The sequence below is a fragment of the Myxocyprinus asiaticus genome, chromosome 18 (assembly GCF_019703515.2).
Source record: "Myxocyprinus asiaticus isolate MX2 ecotype Aquarium Trade chromosome 18, UBuf_Myxa_2, whole genome shotgun sequence".
NCBI classification, from domain to species: Eukaryota; Metazoa; Chordata; class Actinopteri; order Cypriniformes; family Catostomidae; genus Myxocyprinus; species Myxocyprinus asiaticus.
The window spans coordinates 40744462-40765262 of record NC_059361.1 but is presented as its reverse complement, the minus strand read 5'-3'; the positions used below and the strand labels follow the sequence as shown (position 1 = coordinate 40765262).

Genomic DNA, 20801 nt, shown 5'->3' with positions numbered 1-20801 from the left:
GAAGGTCACGGCGTGGTCTCTCGGGCAGGCGATGTCCACCCTGGCGGTCAAGGAGCGCCACCTTTGGCTCAACTTGGTCGAGATGGGAGAAGCGGACAAGGCACGGTTCCTTGACGCCCCCATTTCCCATGTTGGCCTGTTTGGTGACACCGTCGAGGACTTTGCCCAGCAGTTCTCGATGGTGAAGAAGCATACGGAGGCCTTACAACATATCCTGCCCCAGCGCAGCTTAAGACCCCGCACCCTGTCTGCTCGTTGCCAAGGGTATCCTCCTGCAGCAACAACACCAGCTCCGCCGCAGCCCGCCCCCGTGGCCCAGCTCTGACGTGGAGCCCTCCGCAGGAAGCAGACGCCACCCATCTTGCGGCCGGCTGCTAAGAACCCGAGGAAGGCTTCGAAGCGCCCCCGAGATGGGTGACCCAGGGGCGAGGAGACCCACTTCTCTGGGGCTGGTCGACAAACCACTCCATCCCCCGGTGGAGGGCCGGGAGGAGAATCTTTTGTCGCTGCATGCCCAGGAGGCTGCGGCACACAAAAGCCTGACAAAAGAAAGGTTCCCTCATCTCCTGGGTCACATATCCAGTGCGCACGGCCGTCGTCACGACCACCGTCCACCGTTCCATTTTGGCAGGTATGGTGGTCCAGCGGCGGACCCCCCACCCCTGTGCGCCCAGCTGTGGCACAAATACGCCCACACGGGATTGGTTCGTGGACTACGGGGACAAGATTCCTCCTCCCCCCTCCTCGGCCAATCTTATGGTGGGCGGCAGGAGCCAGGTAAGTGCTTCGATGTCCAAATCCAAAGAGTTATGTGATGGCCAGAGGTTATGTGATGGCCTGGTGCGCTGGTTATGAGGCACACATCAGTCTGCCCGTCACACACCTCCAGTTCACGTAACACAGTTCAGATAGTTGTGGCGTTTTGTATAGGGACCCCTAGTGTCACTACATCGACACAACATCTTGTTCCCTCCATCAGGGAACGGAGGTTACGAAAGTAACCATGATGTTTTCTTAGCTCCAAATAAGGTTAGAAATTTAGAATTAAAAACCGTTTCTTATTCAGTATGTGTACATATATATATATATATACAGTTGAAGTCAGATGTTTACATACACCTTTACATACACATCAGTTTTTCACAATTCCTGACATTTAATCGTAGAAAACATTCCCTGTCTTAGGTCAGTTAGGATCACTACTTTATTTTAAGAATGTGAAATGGCAGAATAATAGTAGAGAGAATGATTTATTTCAGCTTTTATTTCTTTCATCACATTCCCAGTGGGTCAGAAGTTTAAATACACTTTATTAGTATTTGGTAGCATTGCCTTTAAATTGTTTAACTTGGGTCAAACATTTTGGGTAGCCTTCCACAAGCTTCTCACAAAAAGTTTCTCGAATTTTGGCCCATTCCTCCAGACAGAACTGGTGTAACTGAGTCAGGTTTGTAGGCCTCCTTCCTCGCACAAGCTTTTTCAGATTGGAGGGCTTTGTAATGGCCACTCCAATACCTTGACTTTGTTGTCCGTAAGCAATTTTACCACAATTTTGGAGGTATGCTTGGTGTCATTGTCCGTTTGGAAGACCCATTTGTGACCGAGCTTTAACTTCATGGCTGATGTCTTGAGATGTTGCTTCAATATATCAACATAATTTTCCTTCCTCATGATGCCATCTATTTTGTGAAGTACACCAGTCCCTCCTGCAGCAAAGCACCCCCACAATATGATGCTGCCACCACCACTCTCCAATTCAGTACACCTCCAATCAGAAGCTAACTGGCTAATTGTCTAAAAGCATTTTCTGGAATTTTCCAAGCTGCTTAAAGGCACAGTTAACTTTGTAAACTTCTGACCCACTGGAATTGTGATATAGTCAATTAAAAGTGAAACAGTCTGTCTGTAAACAATTGTTGGAAAAATCACTTGTGTCATGCACGATGTCCTAAACGACTTAAAACTATAGTTTGCTAATATTAAATCTGTGGAGTGGTTAAAAAATGAGTTTTAAGGACTTCAACCTAAGTGTATGTAAACTTCTGAATTCAACTGTGTGTGTGTGTGTATATATATTATATATTATATATATATATACATATATATATATATATATATATATATATATATATATATATACACATACATACATACATCATACATATATATATATATATATATACACATACATACATACACACATATATATATATATATATATATATATATATATATATATATATATATATATATATATATATATATATATACACACACATATACACATACATACATACACACACACACACACTACCGGTCAAAAGTTTTGAAACACTTATTCTTTTTTATAATGTTTTTTCTTCACGTTTTAGAATAATAATGAAGTCATCAAAACTGTGGAATAACATAAATGGAACTATGGGAATTATGTTGTGACTAAAAATCCAAAATAAATCAAAACTGTGTTATATTTTAGCATCTTCAAAGTAGTCACCTTTTGCCTAGAATTTTCAGACATGTACTCTTGACATTTTCACCCTGGGATGCTTTTTAAACAGTACTGAAGGAGTTCCCATCTATGTTGGGCACTTATTGGCTGCTTTTCTTTATTATTTGGTCCAAGTCATCAATTTCAAAAACTTTTTTTTAATTTTTTATTACATTTTAGTTTTATAATGAAATAAATTAATATGGTGGCACAATTATATTTTTGTCTACAAAACTAATTTCAAACATTTAAGTATACACCTTCAGATCAAAAATGTTTAAGATCATAAGAAACATTTCAGTCAAGTGACTGAATAAACACAATCTGTTTTAACTAATAACACACCAATTATTGTTTTGTTCTGTACATATTAAATACATCATTCAAACATTCACATTGTAGGTTGTAAAAACTATGTTAACCCCCTAGGCTAATGACGTCAACTAAAGCTTATTAGAGTCAGGAGTTGGCAAACCTGGTATCCAATTAATGAAACGAGATTGGAGATGTGGGTTAGAGCTACTTTGACTTATAAAACACACTCAAGTTATCTGGAAGAACTTAGAAATTCATCTGTTCACAGTTAGACAAATTGTCTATGCAGACGATAATGGTATTGTGGCTACTCTCCCTAGAAGTGGCCGTCCAGCCTAGATGACTCAAAAAGGGCACACCACAGAATGCTCAATGAGGTAAAAAAGAACAAAAAACACAGTGACAGCTAAAGACTTAAAGGAATCATTGTAGCTGGTTAACATCTCTGTTCATGAGAGTTTATCAAGATATCCTAAAGCAGTGGTTCTCAAAGTGTGGGGGGAAGGTATTATAAGGGGGGGCACGGAAGACTGACCTCTTCTCAAATCACTTTCACACATACAGCAAAAATAGTGACAATACACGCAAGAACCAATGTGCACAATTTCTTCACCTCTGCCTTTTCTCCTGCCTTGTTTAAACTTTGGGCATGCACCACAGCGCAAATGGCACAAAGCATGTAGCAGTATCAGGTGTGTTCTCGATGCGCTTATGTAAACAAAGATGTCTCATGTGCAGCAGTTTCAAATGGGGGAATCGATGAATTAACACTAATATTTCTGTCAGTCGCTCACACAACACAATCAATAACAACCGATGTGCAGTGTAAATGTTTCCACTGAGAGAAACACGTTCTGCTATTTAAATGCAGATGGAGGATTTGGTTTGAAATGTGTTCATGCCCAGGATTTGCTCCTGCAGCAGTATCACTTTTTATTTATTTTTCCTTCTTTTTTTTTATGATTTGAAAGTGTATAGGCATAATTAAAATTATTTATGTAATACAGAAAGTTTACACAAAATAACAGAACAATGTTGGCATCAGGGATGTTAGGGACTAAACGGTTCTGATGCTGCTAGTCAACACTGGAATTACTAGTCGGTTAATATTTCCCCCCATTAAACTGATCATAATTTTTACACATTTATGTTTGGCTTTATATTTTTTTTACAGAGGCTGCACTTAAATTACTGTCATATTAATGTTACATATTTTAAATAGAATTAATAATACAAATATAATACTTCCTCTTTATATGAAAGTATTATTAGTTGTTTCAGTGAATGCGTGTCATGTTCTATATTTAAAGTACAATGATCATAATTCAAGTTGAGCACGTTGCAGATAAATGCTCCTTTTCAGTGGAATTTAGCATCGGATTTGGAATAGATTAAGTATTTTAAATGGGTCGCACTGAAACATTTATTTTTTTTTTTTACTGTTTTCTGATGATTGGTTTCTCTTTAGACTAGTTGGTTACAAAACTTCCGTTTAAAAGACAGTCAAATTAGTCGTAGCGCACATCCCTAGTTAACATTGTGACAAATGTTCATTCATTCAGATTCTTTTTCAGTGAAGTGTAACTTTTCATTCAGGTTTCATAGTATTTTTAAATAAAACTTTTTTACGTGATATGAAGATGAAAGAACATTTTTCTTGCCACTGTGTGTGTGTATATATAATACACACACACACACACACACACACACACAGATCAGCCACTCACCGATTACACCATTCGGAGTAAATTCTAGAGACTGTTGTGCGTGAAAATCCCAGGAGATCAGCAGTTACAGAAATACTCAAACCAGCCCATCTGGCACCAACAATCATGCCACGTTTTAAATCAATGTGATAAAAAAAAATTCCCTATTCTGATGGTTGATGTGAACATTAACTGAAGCTCCTGACTGGTCCGCCAATCCGGGTGGTCGAGGACGAATCTCAGTTGCCTCCGCTTCTGAGACAGTCAGCCCACGCATCTCATCACGTGGCTTGCTGAGCACGTTACATAGGAAACATAGCACATATGGAGGCTCCGTGGCATCCACGCACAACTCACCACGTGCCCTACCGAGAAACACCAAACAGCGACCACGGGGAAGGTAACCCACCTGACTCTACCCACCCCAGCAACAGGGACAACTGGTTGCTTAGGAAGCCTGGCTGGAGTCACACAGCACACCCTGGATTCAAACCTGCGACTCCAGGGGTGGTAGTCAGCGTCTTTGCTTACTGAGCTAACCAGACCCCTTAAATTAATGCAGCACATTAGACCAGTCAGCACTCATAACAAAGCACTTAAAATTCTAAGTTCTATTCAATAACGAGCAGTATATATGCTGGTTTGGAAAACAATTGTTACTCCATCATAAAATAACATACAACATTAGTTAAGATGATCTTAAAAAGATGAAACATTATCAGGAAACCCAGCCTACATCTTTTCATTGCAATGACTTTGCTGGTTTCACGCAACAGCACATATACAGCACAACCAGTGAATGAACTACTCTTATGAGAAGGTCTCTTTCTGTCTAAGTAAGCAGGTATTGGCCAGAATGAGCTGCAATGTGGTTCAGACTTAATGCCACAAGTCAAAAGTCTGGTTATGCAATTGTTGTCTGTTGTTTGCTTGGAGACAAAAGGCTTTTGTGTGGCAGTTTTTAGTTTTCACACATACAGCTGTGAGGAGGAGGAGATCTGATGCGTGGAAATGGAGATGATTCAATACTTCTCATTTGGCAATACTTTGGATTTAGTTTAGTAGCCATTTATTTGATAATTTAATATTTCAAAATATACTTTTTTTTAATGGATATTTTAGCCTTAATGTCTAAGTATCTGAGTTGTTTATCATAGTGCAATTCTGTGTTTCCTACAGAATTCAGCTCTTGCAGCAGGAGACCCCCCCCCCCAAATAATACAATTCTTAGAAAATCTGTAACTATATCACATTATATTACTTATATAGTTTATTGTTTATTATATTTATAATATTTAGATTATACATTAGTAACATTTTAATGTTTACATTTATTTAATAACAAAAATGTACAGCAAACGTTGAATTTTATATCATTGTAATATCATTCTGAATAATACTGAATAATAATAATAATAATAATAATGGTTAGTATTTCTACATTTAGATATTAAAGAAATATTTTACAGTTGTATCATAATAACTGATAATAACTATATTAATACTGTTATTATAAAAGTAATATTTCCCTAATAATTTGTTAACTTGTATGTGGCATTGTTATGTGATCTGGTTAAACCCTCAAACCTTTATTTCGGCGGAAAACTGCAGGAACTTTACTGTGAAGCTGTGTTAACAATAGCCTTTGAATGAACGCCTCATTGCAAATGTGGTGAAATTCTCTCATCTCCTCTTCTGTCCACAAATACCTGCTGTCAGAGGGTTGTTTTAGATTTTAAACATGTATAGCATTTGTATAGTAACATGCAGTGGCCAATTAAAGTACAATTGGAGTGCTGCAAATATAACGTTCAGCACGTGTTACAAAACCGAATCAAACACAACACATCTGTTTTTCTGTGCCCGAGATGAAATTCGTGGAGCGAGCACAGAACCGCCTCATGTGTGCTCAGAACAGAGATGTGCAGACTGATTACATCACAGCCCTTTGTGGTTTAATATTTACACAAGGTCATGATTTCAATGGATCATTTAGCCCTATACAATGCAAAAGAAAGACACGTTGTTTTTCAGTCATTTCGCAGCATATGCTCTTTTTATATTATTACATCCGATTCAGCCTGCAAGTTCACAACTTGTGTATCATTCTTTTACCGTAGCACTGGAGATTCAGTAGCTGAAAAGCGTTGCTGGAAACACTGGTGCAATTCAAAACACAATCATCATATGTTTATTTGAGCATATTGTGAAGTCGTAGTGTGTGTACATCAGTGTCAGATATTAACCAGGGCTCGGGGCAAAAAAATGGCATCCAAAAGTGACAAAAATGCCTGGACCATTGTTAAAATGTGGGGGCAACAATATCCCAATGTTAACTTTCTCTGTTGTTTTATTCTGTTAAAGGACTAGTTCACCCAAAAAGTAAATTTTCTCATCAAGAGTTCTTCTTCTGGTTATTTTTCCCCTTTTGTGCATACCGCCACCTACTGGGCTGTTTTGCAAATATGATTGATTTATCCTTTATGCCTCCTTTTTCTTTCTTTCTCCTCACTGTCCAGTAGGTGGTGATATGCACAAAGAATGCTAATCGCCAAAAAACAGAAGAAGAACTCTTGCAAATGCGCATAGGAGGGCTGTTTGAAAGTAGATTTATAGTAAAAAAGGACTTCAATATTGATCTGTTTCTCACCCACACCTATCATATCATTCTGAAGACATGGATTAAACCACTGGAGTCTTGTGGATTACCTTTATGCTGCCTTTATGTGCTTTTGGAGCGTAAAGGTTTTGGAACCTGTTGACTTGCATTATTTGCACCTACAGAGCTGAAATATTCTTCTAAAAATCCTTGTTTGTGTTCAGCAGAAGAAAGTCACACATCTGGGATGGCATGTGGGCGAGTAAATGATGAGAGAATTTTTATTTTTGGTGAACAATTAATTTAACATTTGATATATTGAATAATATTCTATTCTAGGCCTATCTAGCTATGTGTTAAGTGTCTCTGCAGTAACCTGTAGCTGTTCAAACGTGTTGGTTAAGTTACTCAAAAAGAAATCAAATTACTTATTACTTTTCTAAAATGATAATCAGATTATTTGACAGATTACTTAATAAAAAAAATTACATTTTCAATTCTAATTATTTTGAGTTAGAAGAATTTAAAATGTAATGTATTACACTACTTTTTGACAACAAAAAAGTAATGAAATTAACTAATTATTTTGTATTCAGATTACACCCAACACTGTACTGGCTGTCAGATACATTATCTGTAAACACTGTCTTAGAGACAAAAGTTGTTGACTGTGTAGCTAATATGAAGTGGGTTTTTTTTAATGGTTTTACTTGTTTTTTGTTTGTTTTTATTTGTTTTGTTTTATAAACGTTTAACATGGTTTTCATATGGTTTTGTATGGTTTTTATATCATTGCTTTTATAAAGGAAAATTTTTCCCTGAAAATCAATTCCAGGGGACAAATACTTCCTCTTTATATGAAAGTTCACTTCTGACAGTAGTGTACATGTAAGTGTGTACATTTCTGTAAGCATGTGTAGGCCAGTGTGTTTCTGCACACTGACCTCCAGAGCGTTCTGTATCTTGTCTTTCTGAGCTGTGTTTGGCAGAGACGAGCTGAAGCTGGTGCTGTTGTCAGAGATCTGCGCCCCCAGCAGACTGTCCTCGGGCAGAAGGGTCTCGCTCCACACACGACAGATGCCATCCGCACAGGATGTCAACAACACGTTACACACTGAGCCCCTGCAACACACACACAATATCGCATTAATACATGCATTGACTCACATTGAGAATGAAAGAATATGCGATTCTGTTGGCGTGTTGAACATACTTGGGCATGTATTTACTAGTGTTCCTCCACGAGAATCCTGTGACTGTACGTGGATGAGCCAGATACACGAATGAGAAATGAACCGCTGGAGCCTTTTTATCCATTACATCTGGCATCACCACTGCAGACTTCCAGCCTGTGGTCGGATACCAGACCTTAAGCAAACAGTCATCCTGAGAGAGAGAGAGAGAGAGAGAGAGCGCAGAGAGAGAGAGAGAGAGAGAGAGAGAGAGAGAGAGAGAGAGAGAGGGAGGAGGTGGATGCACCATTGTATTTTCACATTGTTTCACACTTGCCGAAATGTGCGAATCACAAGCTTTTCTTGTTCAGAGTGTGAAAATAAGACACAACAAGTGCAACTGAATTTCCTGGCTGACAAAACACACTGATCACTATTGTTAGACATTCAAGGAGGAGGAAATATCTAGTACATGGGTGATGCTTCAATAGAGTGCAACTATGCCCACCCACCTTTTCAGCCATTTTTCCTACAGATTTTTGTCCATAGGGATTTCATAAAATCCTTCATAAAAGAGTTCTAAGCCATGAACCAAACCAATCAGCTCCAAGGTGAATCACAACATTACAAACATTGATTTGAAGCAAAAAATTATTTATAAATCAGACAAAAAGACAAAGGTACAGCACTGTGTACTGTCAAACTGTATGTCCATGAAGCATTAATAATGACGTAACTGAATTAAAACATTCTGGTTGTTGATTATAGTTATAGAAACAATATCTTTTAATGTTGTTGCAAAATATATTCAGATATATGCAAATATATAAGTAGTCTGAGATGTCGCTGCAGAGCTCTTCTGGTGCATTTTGTTGATTGCAATTCTCTGATTGGTGGATTTTTCTCTAGGATCATGGGTAGTGTAGTTCTTCACCAGGAATTAAGCTATTAAGCTAATTTTTTTTAAATGTATTTGAAATAACATGGACTGATGGCTTCAACAGAAGCATCGATTAACAACCCCCTTTTTTAACTATGTTTTATCTTAAAACTGTCCAGGACGGTTTCATGGGCTTGATTAACATTCACGTGAATTTTTATATAATGTGTGATTGTGTGGAGGATAATGTGTGTTATGGTAATTATATTTTGCAGAAAAGGTCGGAAAAGATCAATTAACTGAATTGATCAAACAAAAATAAGAGATTGCTTTTTAATTAAAATGTTTAAATACTAACCAGTTTGGTAATGACACATAATAAACATGCTCTTAGAATATGATGTAAAAATCTAAAAATGAATGCCACGTCAGAGACTTCACGTCGCTTCTTATTTCCATCAGAACCAAATATTCACTTTTTGGTAAAACTTTACAATAAGGTTCCATTTGTTAACAACATTCGTTAACATGAACAAACAATGAACAATACTTTTACAGCATTTATTAATCTTGGAACCTTATTGTAAAGTGCTACCAATTGTTTTCAATACAACTTCAATAAATTATGAGCTGTTCACATTAATATCAAATTAATTAAAAATAGGATTGACTTTAAAATCATCCTAGGGGACACAAACGTTCCCTTAATTAAAGAATCACATACAGCATATACTATAGTGTATGTGTGTGTGTGAGTGTGTGTGTGTGTGTGTAGTACCTTGCCAGCAGTTGTGAAGTATTCTCCATCAGGAGACCATTTAGTGATCTGGACAGCAGCAGCGGTCCTGAGACAACACACACACACAAATCACAGAGCACTTAACACACACATAAAAGGTATACATGCAAGTGCACACTTGTTTGCTACAAGTGCTGAAGAACAGTTCCTTTAAAAAGCCCATGTTACACCTGCAGTGTGAGTGTGTCAGTGATACTGAGAAAGAAGATCCACTTCCACTTCTCATTTCCTTGCTATTGTTTCTGCTCTGCAACAGTTTATAAGCAGACACAGATGTGGCTGTACCTACAGCAGCACAATGGGGCAGAATGTTCCTGACTGCATTATTCCCTAAAGTCCACTTATAATATTACTCAAGGTTTCTTGCACCAAAAGTAGTCCTACTTTAGTTTAATATGAAAAAATGTGTTTCCCTGTCTCGAACGCTTAGAATTAAACAGGCTGTTTTTGTTACAGTCCCTTTAAGACTTCTATATGTAAATGAGGTCTGTTATTATTGGCTGATCTCACTTAGCATAGGTCGGCATAGTTCATTGTTCAGCAGGTTGGGCCAAGTTGCTGAATACTGAATAGGTGTTGATTTGTAAAAAGTGGCCAGTCATATGATAATGTATTCATGGTTGTGATGTCAGCAGACTTCTATCTGCATGTTTTCTGAACGAGAAATTTTTGCAACTTAATTTTAATAAATTATCTGGGAAATTCTCAGTTGTAAATGTTAGTGCATAACCACTCTTCCATAATCAGGACAAAGGGGGGGTCGTTGCTAAACAGTGCCGTTCCGGGCCAGTTGGCATGGTTAAGGTTTCTTTTTCCATTGCGATGCTGCAAAATCAGGAATGTATGTAACATATACATCAGGTGGCGATGGCATGAGAGGCTAGCATTATAGTGAGTCTGCTATGGAGGATGATTGCATATTCTAGTTTTAGGACTGCTTTTTCCATCTGGTTTCTACTCTGCTTAAGCATAGTAAAGACACACACATACCAAGAGTAAAAGGCGAGAGGTTTACCATCATATGCTGAGGGGTTGTGTATGCCAGACTAGCTAAATATATTGCTAATATATATATATATATATATCAGATGAGAGTTAATGAGCTAGCTAGTGTAATCTACCTCCCTGACGAAAAATATGTACTATACTAGTTAAACCATCATCATAAAATCATCATCATAAAATCATGAAGATAACATACACGTACACTAACTTTACCCAAATATCAGCGAATTTGGCCAGCTACCTACAAACAACTGAGTTACCATGGTGTTGGCAAATTGACCATCTTGATTTGCCATGTACTAAAACCATTCCACCAGCACAGTTCAGCACGGTTAGCTAAATGTAAGAAATACAGGCAGATAAATGTCTGTAATCGTACCGTGCTCAAGTGGAAATGCTACTGGAATCGTTACTCATTGTGCTCAGAACCGTTTGGCCCAATGGTGGAAAAGCGCTTAATGTTTACATAGTAGATCAGTATTTCCAAAATGTCAGAAATATCTTGTTTGCATTATAAGACCCGTGTAGTTTATCAAATGTGACTTAACATGTAGCAAACCAGACAAGCAGCATCAAAGAATTATATGCACACTGAAACGTCTAAATGCCTGAAGCTGCACTCACTTGCACTGCCAGACACATTTCCAGTCGTTGAGTACAAGTTCATGAGCTCTGTCATCAGTCAGATGACTGTCATCTTCCTCTATCAGCACGTCACTGGTGGGAGGAGCCCACAACTGCAAACACTCAGTGGCTGCCAAGATACGATTACCTGCGAGAGAGAGAGGCATAGTATTAATTAAAATTACACACACTAACACGCATGTATATATATATATATATATATATATATATATATATATATATATATATATATATATATATATATATATATATATAGGCCTAGTTGCGGTCCTTGAATCTGATTGGAAGAGAGTTGTTCCAAGACTGCTGATAGCTAACACCATCAGCACTGGGACGCTTTACTGTTTGTATCACTCCACTTGTGTTCGTGGCATTCCAAACTAAAGTGTGAGAGCAGTGCAGATGTTTAAGAGCAGCTAGATGTGTGAATTTTCATTCGTCCCTGTAAAATTACAGATTTAAGCCAGTAGGTATTAACAAAAGTCTGTCTTGTGTGTGCTTTGAGTGAGTTGCGCTGACGTTGACAAGCTGTGTGTTGTCAGTCAGTCCGCAAATTTCATTAAAGTCATCCAAAATTGTCTCTCAACGCATGATCACTCGGATTACTACTACACTTTAGCTGAGAATTAAAGTTAAACAGATTCAGCATTACTGCCGATCACAGCTGAGAGTCATGACAGACAGCGTAATCAAGCACGCTCAGGGCACCTAACTGATTTTGGGAGAAGACAAACTTTCAACATGGCGGAGGAGAGAACGCTTTCTGTTCACTCCACTGGCTACCTGTGGCTGCCTGCAACAAATTTAAGGCTTTGACTCTGGCCTTCATGACAGCCAATGGAACAGTAGCCTCTTACATTAATCGACTCCTCCAGGTCTATGTCCCAACTCGCTTTCTGCAGTCAATGAACGAGCGGCGACTGGTGGGCCTATCGCAAAGAGGCACAAGGTCCATTACACTATCATTAATTTTCTGTTTTTCTGTGGTGGAATAAGCTTTAACCTCCACACGATCTGCTAAAACCATCTCAACATTCAAAAACCGGCTGAAAACACATCTATTCCGTGAGCACTTAAACAATCCACACTAACTGCACTTACTAAGGCCCTTTGCATAAAAGTGTCTGCTAAATGACTAAATGTAAATGTTTTGGTGTCAAAATAAGAGAGTTCCCCAAGACATCTACAAGAATGAAACTAGTGTCCTCCACGATCGGAGCGGATTACTATCACACTACAGCTGAGGAATAGAGTTAAAATAACAGCTGCAGCATTACTGTTCATCACTGCAACAGATGCAGGTAATCACACACTCAGTCTCTCTCTCTCTCATACACACGCACACACACACCTCCTTGTTTCTCCAATAACTTGTTAGAAACAGCGCAAGCTTTGATTAATAGTTCTAAAATTTGGTTTTTGAAATAGTAATGGAGGCTTGGGCGCATATCCTGAATCTGTGCCGTAAGAAAGTAGTTCCACACATAAAAACTTAGTTTTTTGTTTTTTTGGACAGTCCCTAGTTTTTCCCTATTTATGTATTTGTTTAACTGTTGTTTAACTGTTGTATAAAAGCAATACCACACTCACAATCGTGCTGTTTTCATCTATCATCTATCAGCATGTCTGTGATTACGTGGGGCACGAGGCCGTGCAGAATCACAGCCGTGCTGATATATGGACATAAAGTACTTATAATCGTGTGATATTACTTTAAAATTGTATATATTGCGATACGTAAATATCCATGTGCACGGTGTGGGCACAGCTATCAAATTTCATCTGACATACGCATCTGTGTTTCAATGAGTTTCGCGCGTGCTATCTCTAAAGCATGCAAGTGTGCACGAGTCTAGCAGGCTACCCAATATTTTTGCTCCAGAGGCATAACGGTGGAGAGTGGGATTACTCACGTTACTCCGGCTTTTCTCAATATCGCAGAGCAGACCACAAAACCTACTTGGCCTATTTGAATTTTTCTGAGAAGGTTTTTTTTTTTTTTTTTTACCTTAGAAGCGCTTTGGACAAAGTCAAACATCTCAAACGGATAGACAGCCTGACATTCTAACCACAACTGACAAAGAAACAGCTACAACACTGTCATGCACCAAAATAAAGGGTTTTTAAAAACACATCATACACCCTTACTAAATTCTGTTCCAATGATGTTTAATATTAGGAAATACAGTATATAGCCTAATGAAAAGAATAATATTTGTTAAGGACTAGTAACAAACAGTAACAGCACAGTCCCACCTCAGTAATAAGGTATGTTGAATTCATGTACACTCAGCATATAACTAGCCCTAAAGAAATAAGCTGTTAATTAAATAAAGTTAGTTTAGTTTCCCCAAAGCATCTTGAAGTAAAAAAAAAAAAGTGTGGTAACCATGGTTTAAACGGAATAATTGACTCCGGCCCGTTGAATTACTGAAAAATAATGCTCACCCGAATTGTAACAGTCACGACGTGCAGGAGTATTACCACCTTGGGTGTGCATAATTTTTTTATAATTCAACGGTCTGTCGACAATTATTCCTTACTTAATCGATTTTCCAGAATTTTTTTATATATATATTGTAGGGCTGAATTGATTAGTCGACGTTATCGACAACGTTGACAATAAAAAATTGTTGACAAAAATTTTCGTTGTCGAATAGTCGTTTGATGTCATTTAACGTAAAATGAGATCATTTGAAACTAATGATGACACGTAAGAGGAGCACTGTAGCTCGCGCCTGATTGAGGAGAGGAAGAATTACACAGCTCAAGGAATAGATGCACTCTAAACATTCCAAACAGCTTCAGGTGATGTAGATCACAAAGTATTAGGGAGGGAATTATGCAAAAATACAAAATAAGTAAATACAGAAGCACTCTCGTTGTGGAATAAGTGGAGCAGTTTAAGCAAAACTTGCATGTCGAGCATCTTTAAAGGAAACAGCCCGGCGTTACATCTTTAATGTAGTTATATTTAATGTGTTATAGCTTTATTAAAGTTCAAATAATATGGAAGCAGGTCATGTAAATAACTACAAACTCCGAAAATGTCATTTCTCTGTGTGGTCAGCGCCTCTTCCATGAGTTGCGGGAATGTCCCGTTCTAAGGGGGAGAGATAGAAACCGCATCCGGCTGAGGCACACTCTGTCGCAGGGACGCTCGTCCCTCACGCGCTTGCTGCAGCTAGATTATAACGTGATGGCTCGTGACTTACTGTATCTTCATATATATGTCTTATCATGAAGAAAATTGGCAATACGCAGATTTATTAATAAGAGAGAGTTTGTTTTTTGTGAGTTAAAGATGGATTGAAGTGAACAGAAAGGTGAAAGAGGGTAATCAATTTTTGATTTGTTTTTGTTTTGACTTGTTTTCCAATATAAATAAGTAATACTCCTTTAAAACAACATACATTTTCTTTAGCAGCTACACTACAGAAGAAATTTGTTTTATATGAGAATGTTGAATATAATATTAAAAATACAAATATTTTAGAATATCTAAAAATCCTTTAGAGAAAGATGCATTCACCTGAGAAGCAGCATATAAGATATTTACACTCGCTTTTAGAGAATAGATCTTGAATAGAAGTATGTTTTGTCTTTACTGCACTGGCAGAAGTATAACCAAGTAAAAAATACACTTATATTTAAGATACATTCTCTTAAAGCAAGTCTAAATATCTTATATGTTGCTTCTCAAGTAAATGTACCTTGTTTTAATGATTTTTAGATCATTTTAAATGTAAAACAAGACAAAAACACTTGATAACAATAGGGATTTTTTGCAGTGAATTTTTACTGAATTAAACTTAATAAAAAGTATTTTTTCCCTTTAATTCAGTGAGTCATTTAGAGGTATTTTTAAAAGATGATTTTGTCCTCTTTATTGTTAGTTAGCACGTTTCATACATCCTTTTAAGTTGGGGCACAAACTAAATAGTCGGTTAAGAGCTAATGATTAATCATTGCAATAATCGCCCGAATAGTCGAATAATCGTTCTAAACATCGTTAGATTAGTTGTTATCAAAATAATTATTAGTTGCAGCCCTAATATATTGTAATCGTGATATTAAATTACTCATATCGTAATATAAGATTTTGGTCATATCGCCCACCATTAGTGGACACAATGCAATATTTTGTCTGACCAATGCTTTACTTATGTATCTGCCACAATATTGTAATATTGTATTAATATAAAATATTATATTATATTATTTAAATTATTATATACTGAATTATCTTTTTGGGGGGCCTTTATGAGCAACCATTGATATATGCGATAAATTCATTCGTACAGAATATCATGTAATTAATTTTATTAAAAATGATAATACATTGACAGACCTAATTTACAGGTGTCATTATATAAACATGTTTATAACATTTTAATTAATCTGTTCACCTCTGTTAACATAGACCACATAAAAAAGTCATAAAAGCAAATACTCGGTTCATCTGTTTACACAGTGAATATTTCACACAAACCTTGGGGGTCCCAGGCCAGATTGTACGTTATAGCATTGAGGAAGAATTGACCGGTCTTCTGCCATTGGTAATTGAGTTGCTGTAAAAAAATAAAAAATACAAATAAAACATCAGATCAGCTGATTTAAACACAGGAATGCACATTTAAACAGTAATACTGCACTTATAAAATAAATACTGAAGTGTAAAAAAATACCAAAACTAAGTAGTCAAGTGTTTAAAGGAAACACTAGGGTTGTCACAATACCAAAATATCAGTAGTAACAGTCAGTAATAAAGAACAAAGAAATAAATGAAGAGCAATGTGTGGTTTCCTCTTTGTCTTGTCAGTACTGTTGCTTGATTAATAGTAATGACATCACAGACAGCAGCAGGTCTTTTTCCACAGGGTGCATTTTTACATTGCAAGACTTAATGCACAGGTTGTTTTGTTCCACCTGTTTACATTCACAAGACAAACCAACTGTGTTTACATTATTACTTCGCCAAGATGGCATTTTGACTAAGTGTATCTGACACCTGCAAAGACACATGCAAGCGTTCAAAAGCCGCCGACTGTAGGTCAGACAGCATACAGGTAATGAATCAAGCTACCAATACTGTAGAAAGACTAGTGTCATTACAGTTTTTAAATGCATGTATCGTAGGTGCTTTTAACATCATTATTTTGGTACATCACCAAACTATGACTAGCCTATCTGAGATAAACTGTCCTCCAGGGCTAAACTCACCTTGTGACGTTTTTTTGGGTTGGAAGCAATTGGTTCGAAAATACACACAGTATTTCCATAAGAAGCAGCAATCTAAAAATGAAATAAACACAATTTTAGAAGAGAAGGTTTACCATCAGCAACGAGAAACTAATTGTAATCAGGAAATTTTACTGCTATTTAATGGGTTTCATGCGTGAAAGTGGATAGTGTCCAATCATCAACGATTGATGCCAATAGCTAGAAAGGGAACTCAATGAGGGATACATTATATATAATACAATTTAATATTGTAGCTATAGAAATGTACACAACATTGCTGATATTAAATGAACTTTTACACAATATTTCCTCAAAATTCACTCAAAAACAGAAAATGTCTATTACCCACTGACAAGGTTGTTGGTCAAATGTGAAATTTTGAACTGCGAAGTGTTTGAGGAATGGATGAATTGCTTTTGTTGAAGTATTCCTCATTTGCACAAAAGACACTGACAAACGCATAAATGTAAATATAATGTAAATGTATTGTTTGCTCTTACCCGGCCGAGCTGTTGAGAGCACTCCACACAGCCCACCTGGATGTTCCCATTCTGAGCTCCAGGAATGATCTGAACACACTCAAAATCACTTGCGAGGATCACAATATCACATCCTGAACCATACGCCTGCATAAAAAGAGAGAAATCAATTTATTCAATCATGCAAACACTTACAACTCATGCCATTCCAATATCTTACAATATCAAAAGTTGAACAAAAAGACAACAGTCCATTCAATCAACAGGATGTTATAATGTCTAATAATCACTTGCAGATTAAGGTTCTAGATCAGAGTTAAAGTGAATGCAAATAATTTCACTTTTGACTATTATTATCTGGATTATTGGGAAACACAAACAGAGCCATGTTGTAAATGTAATATTATAAGCCCTAAGAAGACTGTACACAATAGCAGGATGCAAACTAAAAAACTAATTTAGCCTACTTATGCTATGCCTGTGCTAAGCATACAATATTGACTGAGCTGCATATCATGACTGAATAAAAAAATAAATAAGAAATTCAACCCCAAAGAAAGATAGATTTCAAATTTGATGACAAGGTTGTCCAAGGTGATAAAATGATTTAAAATCTTTTTTTAAATCTATCTTTTAAAAATGTCAAGTGGTGTAACCATCAAGTAAAAATTATTTAAATAATTTTCGTGCACCTTGGATACATGAGTGTACACAACTTCAAAAAAGTTTTTACATTATTTTTCCAGTAATTATTCTTATATATATATTATATATATCATTAATTTTTTAGTCATAATTATTAAGACATTTTCTTAGGGTTTCTCTATTTGTCCTGAACAAAATGTCCAAATTAGAGATGGGCAATGTTGAATAATTTTGTAGTCGAGTACTCCAACCAACAAAAAAACAAGTAATCGATTACTCGTAAATTGAAGCCTACAGTAAGTTAAAGTAACACGTATGACACCTGAGTGAAATCTATAGTTTGTTTTATTCACAAACATTAACATTTCAAAATAAGCTAACTTGTTGCTTTTCTTTTGGGGAAAAAATTTAATTAACGATATTCATTAATAAATATTTAAAAATAACAGTAAAAAACATTTGCACTCATCCGGAGCTAAAATAGAAACCAATACTGACGGCTTTAGAATAATGCACATATATAAACCCTGAGTCTACATAAAGGCTATCACAGTTTTATCATTTCACATGTTATTACTCAGAAAAACAAGTGGTGAAAGTTTTTTTTATTTATTTAACACACATACTTGTCTGAGAAGTTTCAGAGTTTCTCGTACCGCTTCAAAGTTTCTTTTCTTTCCACCATAAAAGCTGATCCTCATCCGTTGGTATGCATGACTCCAACAAGAATCAAATACCAATAGACCACAATTAAAAAAGAAACTTAATATTACAGGTATTGCCACACTCGGTCAAAGATGGCATCATTATTCTTTCTCTCATCCAACACCTCCACAACACATATCCACAGCGTCCCCCAGTGAGATTTGGTGAAAGATTCAGAGGAAAGTACGGTATAATTCAGCGCTGCTCACGGCAGGCATATGAGCAAAGAAAATGTAATCTGTGATATTTGAGTAGTGTTTTTTTAATAGTCGACTAGCTGGTGCTGGTACTTAATTAGTCGGTTACACCAGCACATTTAGTCAAAATATTATATATATATTTTTTAAACTTCACAAACAGTCAAGAGCATCTTTTGAGGTCTTCGATTTTATTTCCTTTAATTTTTCTCCACATAACAAAAAAATGGCTACCTGCATGTTGGTGACACCACCAGACTTTGATCAGGAGGACAAAAGCTTTTCAAATATGAATAATATTTAATATTAATAAAATCTGAATAATGCACTACGCATGCCAACATCAATTTTATGAGAATTTATTTATTTATTTATTTCCTGTCTCTGGACAGTTACACAACATGAGATTTTTTACTTTAAGCCCTGAAAATAAATAAATAAATACTTTGAACTCATGTCTCATGTCATGAACTCAAAACATGTTCATCATCAAAGAGTGTATTCACATAATTGTTTTGTGTAATTAGCATTTTTAATCCAATTTTAAATAACTATTGATCCAGACAAAAAAAAAATGACCCAAACTAACAATGAAAAACTTGCCTACCTAGAAGAGAAACACAGATTGCACTTCCTCATTTTGCTGTTGTATTATTACTATTATGTCACTTTCATATTTCATTTTCAAATTTTTTTCATGTTTTTCTTCAATGACCACTGTTAAACAAACTGCTTTGGCAACACAAATGTAGCAATATGTGTCTTACCCAAAAACAACTTGCTGATAGAGAAACAAGCAAGTCAAAAAGGTCATATTCATACAATTTAGCAAAATGTGCAAACCACAAGTCAAACATTGACAACTTGAGTGCATCACTCTACATAGTGCATGAAGAATATGCACCACTCCACACACACACACACACACACACACACACACACACACACACACACACACTGTAGCGTTCTCCTCTCGCGTGTCTGTTGTTGATGATGGTCTCTAAACAGATGTGCCCATTTGATCTAACTAAGTTTACTGAAGCATCTTGTATTTATCTGGGTTACATGTCCTTCTGGAGCAGATCTACTGCAAAAACTCAGTTCAACTCTATTCGGTGTCTCTGGCTACAGTATGTTCAGAATAGCATACTACACTTATATATTTTTTGGCAGTATGTAGTGTATACTGTGCACAACGTACACAACACAGCACACATCAAACAATATTGCATCCCACAATGGAATGTGCTTGACTTGACCTTTCATTTTCAGTGTGATGAATGAACTAATATCTATCGTGATTTTTAACATTTACTTCTTGACTCATTATCTGACCAGACACAAACAGAACATTTTATTAACATGCACAATAACTTTACTTTATAGATATTAATTGGATGCCACTCACTTGTGGCTCATGTAACATGATGAGGTCACATTTTAAACATTTATCATTGCATACTGCGAAGTGTTTCTTATTTCTTACTATTATTAAAAGAAGTATGCGGTATACACTATGCACAGTATGCAGAACCCTAGTTTACTATTTAGACAGTCTTTGACTACATCTTTACTGTTGCACTAATGCTGAACATGCACGCACACACACAAGCACACACAAACGCACACACAAACGCACGTACGCACACACGCGCACACGCAGTGTTGCCACAAGCAACTAATCAGTCCAGACTGAATGGCTGAACGCTGCACCCGTTGTGTATGTGTGTGCGTTCGTGCATGTGTGTGTGTTCTCATCCTCTCTATGACTTATTTATGTGAAGCAGCAGAGAGGCTCTGAAAGCAAATAAGCTTAAAATGACACCCATTGCCATTATAGACACTACTAAACAAACACACATTACTATGAGGAGTGCGAGTACAATAGAGAGCTTATAAATGGATGGATGTATTATACTGAG

At 36.7% G+C, this 20801-nt stretch overlaps 1 protein-coding gene across 2 annotated transcripts in view; it reads right to left on the bottom strand.

The window, feature by feature from the left end:
- Positions 1–20801, bottom strand: part of LOC127456325 (dmX-like protein 2) — a 115084-nt gene that overhangs the window by 76686 nt on the left and 17597 nt on the right. For both annotated transcript variants that reach the window (XM_051724764.1, XM_051724765.1), the window contains exons 2-8: positions 17354–17479; positions 16833–16904; positions 16102–16180; positions 11589–11736; positions 9939–10005; positions 8322–8494; positions 8053–8230 (exon numbers count right to left, since the gene is read on the bottom strand). In XM_051724764.1, coding sequence (XP_051580724.1) covers positions 8053–8230; positions 8322–8494; positions 9939–10005; positions 11589–11736; positions 16102–16180; positions 16833–16904; positions 17354–17479 — 843 coding nt within the window. The remainder of the gene's footprint in view (positions 1–8052; positions 8231–8321; positions 8495–9938; positions 10006–11588; positions 11737–16101; positions 16181–16832; positions 16905–17353; positions 17480–20801) is intronic.